The 7,368-nt window shown below is 38.5% G+C and overlaps 1 protein-coding gene across 1 annotated transcript; it reads left to right on the forward strand.

The window, feature by feature from the left end:
• Positions 1 to 581: 581 nt before the first annotated feature.
• On the forward strand, positions 582 to 5,067 carry LOC137650547 (piggyBac transposable element-derived protein 4-like). Its single transcript, XM_068383765.1, is given in 4 exon segments — positions 582 to 1,378; positions 1,380 to 1,611; positions 3,629 to 4,576; positions 4,725 to 5,067. Coding segments are annotated over 3 exon segments (1,974 nt in total). The 3' UTR covers positions 4,574 to 4,576; positions 4,725 to 5,067.
• The last annotated feature ends 2,301 nt before the right edge of the window (positions 5,068 to 7,368 follow it).

Genomic DNA, 7,368 nt, shown 5'->3' on the forward strand with positions numbered 1-7,368 from the left:
GGGGCTCTCTCAGTAATTTGTGCAGATAGAAGTGGTTGTGAAAGTGATAATGATGAAATTGATGAACTTGAATGTGACATATTATTTTGTAAACCCTTGCATAATATTTTTTTTCTTTTCAGGCAATATTTAGTGAATAAAAGTGAGTGAATTATAAAGAAAAAGGCATACACAGATGAAGAACTGTCTGAACTTATGAACACAACTGGGGCTCTCTCAGTAATTTGTGCAGATAGAAGTGGTTGTGAAAGTGATAATGATGAAATTGATGAACTTGAATGTGACATATTATTTTGTAAACCCTTGCATAATATTTTATTTCTTTTCAGGCAAGATTTAGTGAATAAAAGTGAGTGAATTATAAAGAAAAAGGCATACACAGATGAAGAACTGTCTGAACTTATGAACACAACTGGGGCTCTCTCAGAAATTTGTGCAGATAGAAGTGGTTGTGAAAGTGATAATGATGAAATTGATGAACTTGAATGTGACATATTATTTTGTAAACCCTTGCATAATATTTTTTTTCTTTTCAGGCAAGATTTAGTGAATAAAAGTGAGTGAATTATAAAGAATAAGCCATGGCCAGCAAAAAGGCATACACAAATGAAGAACTGTCTGAACTTATGAACACAACTGGGGCTCTCTCAGAAATTTGTGAAGATAGTGGTTCAGAAAGTGATAATGATGAAATTGATGAACTTGAATGTGACCTGTTATATGATAGTGATGAAAACCAAGAATATTTACCTGAACCAGGAGATGAGAGTTCTGATGAGGAAGAAGATGACGTGATGATGAGCATGAAGAAGAAAAGAGGAAAAAGGGTAGCCTCTACACCAGTCAAACGCCCCTGTCGTACCTCTGTTGACCGTTCTCTATCCCCAATTCCTACCGACGTCCCCACACCTATCGCTTCTACCTCAGCTACTCCTGCTGCCACTGATAGGGGAAGAAGGCGCCAGCGTGATATTCCGCCCATCGTCATATTCAAGACTACAACGATTGCCACCCCTAGTAAGTTTAGGTGGAGTTGTCGGCCGCAGACCCCAAGTAACGTAAGGACTCCCACAAGGAACATCGTGAGCGCCTTTACTCCTGGCTCAACTCCAGGGGCGGCAAGGAATGCAGTGTCACCAGAGGAAGCTTTCAGTTTATTTTTCAATGATGATCTCATCCAAGTGATTGTGACGTGGACTAACAAGGCCATTGATACATTTGCCTCCAACTATAAAAGAAGATCAGCCACTTTTGCTCCCACTGTGCCATTAGAAGTCAAAGCATTGCTGGGTGTACTTATCATCAGTGCCCAGAAGTGCGATGAACACATCCACACCAGTGAAATGTGGAGCGTGGATACAGGTTGTGGTCTATACCGTGGCAATGTCCGAGGCTCGGTTCAGGTTCCTTATTCGGTGTCTAAGATTTGACGACCCACAAACGCGACAGGTTCGGCGAGAGGTTGACAAGTTTGCTGCTGTGAGGGAAATATGGGACATTTTTATTGAGAGATGTGGCAAACTGTATGTCCCCCATGAAAACCTCACTGTTGATGAGCAGCTACTGGGATTCAGGGGCCGCTGCCCCTTCCGTATGTACATTCCCAACGGTGTCAGGCAAATTTCTCGAAATCAATTGCACGAAGGTAAATTTCTCGAATTCAATTGACCGAAAAAAAAAATTCTCGAACTATCATTTTCTCGAATGTCAATTACTCGAAAACAAACAAGTAAATTTCTCGAAAACAATCGAAAGTATTCCATAAGCGCCAAAGACCAATTTATAAAGAGGCCATTAGCATTCTAAACGCTTCTCATTTAAAAACACTTCCGTTTACAAAATTCTGAATTTAATTTTTCCTATAATATTTTTTCCAGTAGTCTCAGTCCATCAAGATGGAAGTAACGTATGTCGAGAGTGAAAAAGGAAGGAAGAAATTGTGTTTAAATGGATATTTATATATCAAGGACAAAGGAGTAAATAACAAAATTTATTGGAAATGTGAAATGTGCAAGAAATTTAAATGTTCTGCTCGTGCTATCACTATCGATGATAATATAGAAAAAGAGAGTGGTGACCATAATCATGCAGGAGACGGTGCTAAAGTCGAAGCTGCCAGAGTCCAAGAAAAAGTGAGAGAGGATGCATTGAATAGTAGGGATACACCCCATTATATAGTGTCTTGTGCTTCAATGGGGGTAAGTGGGGCTGTTGCGCTGAAACTGCCATCAATATCAAATATGAAGAGGAATATACGAAATATACGAGCTAAGAAAAATTATGTCCCTGCTTTGCCCGATTGCCAAGAAGATCTTATCATCCCGGAAGATTTTACCAAAACTCACAAAGGAGAACTGTTTCTTATGTATGACTCGGGTCCCACAAATGATCGTATATTGATTTTTTCAACACAGAGAAACCTCGATTTACTAGCACGTTCAGAGAACTGGTTCGCTGATGGTACTTTTAAGACGGTACCTTCAATTTTTTTTCAGTTGTATACAATACATGGTGTGCATTCAGGAAGTATCATACCCCTCGTTTATGCACTATTACCGAACAAAACTCAAGAGACCTACAAAAGATTCCTGCAGATTGTAAAAGAAAAAATCCCAACATTTGAGCCAGCCACAATAATGATTGACTTTGAATTGGCCATGATTAGAGCTATAGAGCATGAATTTCCAAGGACAAAATGCCGTGGCTGCTTTTTTCATTTTTGTAAATCTATTTATCGAAAAATTCAAGAAAATGGCTTCAAAGTACGGTACGACACCGATGCTGAATTTGCTATTCAGATTCGCCTGTTATCTGCATTAGCGTTTGTACCAGTGTTCAAGGTCGAAGAAACATTTGAATATTTAATTGAAAATGAAGTTTTCCCCGCTGAACTTCAAAGTGTGGTTGACTCTTTTGAAGATACATGGATCGGGCGGCCGCATAGAAATAACTGTAGACGTGCTCCTTTCTTTAAACATGAATTATGGAACTGTTTTGATTATGCTATGGAAGAAATGCCCAAGACAAACAATGCGGTCGAAGGCTGGCATTACGGCTTCGAACAGCAATTAAGTGCTTGTCATCCATCCATCTGGAAATTTATACAAGGATTACAACGAGAACAAAGTCTACAGGAGTTACGAATTGAACAATATTTGGGAGGTGTTGGTATCCCTGTAAGCAAAAAGAAGTATCGTGACTGTGCAAAAAGGTTGAAAACTATTGTAATGAATTATGACGAAGAGAGGCCTGTAGAAGAATATCTACGAAGTGTAGCATACAACATTTCATTTTGATTGATTAAATTTTAATCTTTATTTTTTTAACTATTCTTACCTATTTTGATTGCAACATACAATAAAATTATAACCTTTGTATTTTTTTCATTCCTTCGTTTACAATAAATTTTTAACCTTAGTGTTGGTCAACCCAAAGGGATATATTTTTCCTTTAAATTCATGAAAATTTTTCCCATCAATTTTCTCGACAAAATAGATATCATTTTTCGAGAAATATGGGATTCGATAAAATGATAGTTCGAGAAATTATTTTTCGAGCAATTGGGTTTGAGAATTTGACTTTCGAGAAATTGCATTCGAGAAATTTACCTAAAACCATTCCCAACAAGCCGGCCAAGTATGGAATCAAGCTCGTTCTCATCAATGATAGCAAGTCCAAGTACTTGGTTGGTGGCATCCCATACTTGGGGAAGCAGGGGACTCAACCAAAGGGCAGCCTTACACTCGGCCATCAGTTTACCCGAGAGCTAACGAGGCCTTACCGTAGAACACACAGGAACGTCACAACTGACAACTGGTTTACCTCTGTTCCCCTGGTATCAGATCTCCTAAATAACTGTGGCATGACTCTTGTTGGCACAGTGCGCGACAACAAGAAGGAGATACCGAAGGAGATGACGGACAAAGCTACAAGAGAGCGTGGATCAAGTGCCTTCCTGTACACAAAGGAAATGACTCTGGTGTCATATGTGTCTGATACATCCAAGACAACAAAGAAACTAGTGTTGCTCCTGTCATCTCAGCACACTCAGCCCAACATTGGCACTAAAGGAAAACCGGAGATCATTGAATTCTACAATTCAACAAAAGGAGGCGTTGATACGTTTGACCAGATGTGTTCCGGGAATTCCTGTTCGCGCAAAACAAGACGTTGGCCACTCTGTATTTTTTATGGAATGGTGAATGCTGCCAATGTAAACTCTTACATTTTATACAAGGAGAATATGGAAAGAGGGGGCAACAGAAAAGTCATATCACGCCAGAAATTCATGCTGCAGCTCGGGAAGGCCCTAATCACCCCATGGGCCACGTCACGGCTGGATTTACCCTTGCCCCGATCCTTGCAGTCCTTGATCACCACTGTCTGCAATGTACCATCACCAGGCAGTGCTGCAGGATCACCAGGGACATCTTTCTCAGCCAGCAGCGGTGCATTGGTGCGCTGTTGTGAGTGCCCGGTCAAGTCCGATAGGAAGACGCGTCACAGATGCAACAAGTGCGTCAAGCCAATGTGTCCTCGGCATCTGTATCCAGTCTGTGGTGACTGTATCTAACAGGTGAGTGTATATATAGTACTGTATGTGTTTCATTGATGTACTTTGAGTCATTTGAAGCATAATTTGCCATACTGCAAGTGTTGAATAGAAAAAAATTAATTTGGTATGTACTGAAAAATTTACCATTTTTTGTCTGTCTCCCATACAGATTGTATACGAGCTTGGGAGATGGGATTCAGCCAGTACGTAGTCCCATGACAGTAGAGAGTTCTACACCAACAAAAAACAAAATTCGGAAATCATTTTTTTTTTGTCAATTTAATTAGTAAAGTACTCCAAGAAAAGTCTATTTTTTTTCTGTATTTTTGAAAAAAAAATAAAAATATGATTTACAGGAGGATTTCATTTATAATAGCCTCAATAAGAGAGAAGGAGTTATATTTCATTCGTATGTGTTCCAAATAACAAGATTTTCAGGATAAGTATTTTATTTTAATTATTTAATTACCGGGTGAAATTCACCCAGGGTTACCTTTCATGTTACGGAAATGGAGGGTTACCGTTCTAGGGTATCTTAATGGCAAACTACCACAACTCTGTGGGTAACACTACAGCAAGGGCCAATGTGCCATAGCTGCCTCCCTAATCGGGGTTGTAATCATCATCGTCATCATCGTCATCCTTATCATCATCATCAAAATCATCATCATCGTCGTCAATCGAAATACAAAAAGCACAATCAAATCCGGTTCTGGAACACAATCCAGGTCATCTACAGTCGGTCAATCCACAAGAGCAGTCTAAGTATAATCGATTACAGGCCAGGTCAGCAACTAAAGATCGTCATTCATATCAATTTAATCTCTCCAAAGGAGGAATCACGGCTTTTGAAATATATAAACACTTTCTCGCTGGTCAAAAAATAATAATCCAGCATTCACACAACTGCCATAAGCTGCAGTCAAATAAAAAAAGCATTCGCTCCGAAACATTCACCACTGTCGTAACCTAGCTAAAAACAATGTAAACAAACAATCTCATTTGTACCAACAGTCTTTCTCACCACAAACGATCATTCGCTAACTACCTCTCTCTCTCTCTCTCTCTCTCTCTCTCTCTCTCTCTCTCTCTCTCTCTCTCTCTCTCTCTCTCAGGATTTGGCAAAAAACAAAACTTATAACAAAACAAAAATAAATCCTCCACAGCAAGAGAACTTTCCGAGAAGTGTTTCAGTAAAACCTGCCTCATTAAGCATCATGTAACAATTAATGAAAAGATATGTCCCTGAACAGATATAAACTAACACTCGAATGAGTCATTATAATTGTCAATCCAATTATTTCGCCGTTATAATTAACAAGAACAATTAGGCCAAGGGCAATCATGTAATTTTTTTCCATACTAAACAAGACACGAGGTTTGACCTTCATTTGTAGGTCGTCTGTTCATTTATGTTCCTGTCGTGGCCTGGATACAGATAAGGACAATTAGGGTTTTTGTGATAATTCCCCCCGGATGGTTATCTTATTTCACTGATGGCCGCGTTAGAACTAGTGTTTCCACTAAGTTTTAGCTCAAGGTCTTCTCTGAAAGTGAGTCTGGTTCATTTTCTCGTCATTGAGAAAGGTAGAAAGATTTTCAAGATCTGTCTGTTTAAGGAAGACGTAGGATAACCATAATGATCTAGTTATTATCTGGTATATATCAACAATTGATTGTCTGATTTACTCATTTTGTTCCCTTGAGGGTTAAGTACCAAATATAGAGAACAGTTTCAAAATCTGCCAACACCTATGTAGTTTAAAATGCCATATCAAAGATCGAGTTTTTTTCGGATTCCTTGACCAACGCTCAATTTCATAAGACAAGTTTAGCGGTTCCCTTAAAATATGGATGTCCTGCCAATACCTAATACATTGCATACTACAAGATACAGTGTCTCTTACTAAGGGAATAAATTCACAAATCTTCATATTTGCGTCTCCCTTCCATCAAATACTCAAGCTCTGCTCATTTATAAAACCTGTATAAATATAAATAAATCTGATGTTTGATTCCAAAAGCAATTTTGATTTAATAAACTTATTTTCTATTCCGTTGCATCAAATACTTAAGGAGGTCTGTTGAAAAATAGAATCTCCTTGAATCAATACCAGAAATGTTAAGCATAAGTGGTTTTTTAACGTTTCAAAATTACTCATTCGACTAATCCCCAGGGATATATTCCAAAACTATACTCACAAGATAAGGACCTGGTTTTCATTCACCCAAGTGAGGATCAGGGAAGACCGGGCAATGGTAATTGAGCATTCTGAAGTGATATAAAATCACCTTTTTTTCTTTTTTTTTTTAAGGATATATGATATTTCCTCATTTCACTTCATTTCATATATCTTCACCAATTTCAGATCTCTCAAATTTTGCTTCGATATTGCTTTGTCTATTTTCTTTAATGACGCATAATAATCATAATGAACCATCTTTTCAGAAATATTTCATCCATCGCGTGTGATTTCATAAAGGAAATACACTGCAATACCAACCAGAAGAGATAGAATTTGCCCGTTGACCTAAGACACCTCTACACTTAACTTCCTTCGGGTTTTATTCATTGCCTCTAAATAACGAGGTTAATTAGCGAATTATAATTGCCCCGGGGATGTCTACTTACGTGTCTACGCGAGAGCATGCCTTCATCTATCTCATCCTTTCCGGTGTAATTCAGGTGGGGAATGGACCTAATTAGCAATAATGTAAATCATTATAAATGCCACGTAGTACACTTTTGCTTGATTGTAGTTTTTGTTGAATAATAATCATGAAGAGAGAGAGAGAGAGAGAGAGAGAGAGAG

The sequence above is a fragment of the Palaemon carinicauda genome, chromosome 12 (genome assembly GCF_036898095.1).
Source record: "Palaemon carinicauda isolate YSFRI2023 chromosome 12, ASM3689809v2, whole genome shotgun sequence".
NCBI classification, from domain to species: Eukaryota; Metazoa; Arthropoda; class Malacostraca; order Decapoda; family Palaemonidae; genus Palaemon; species Palaemon carinicauda.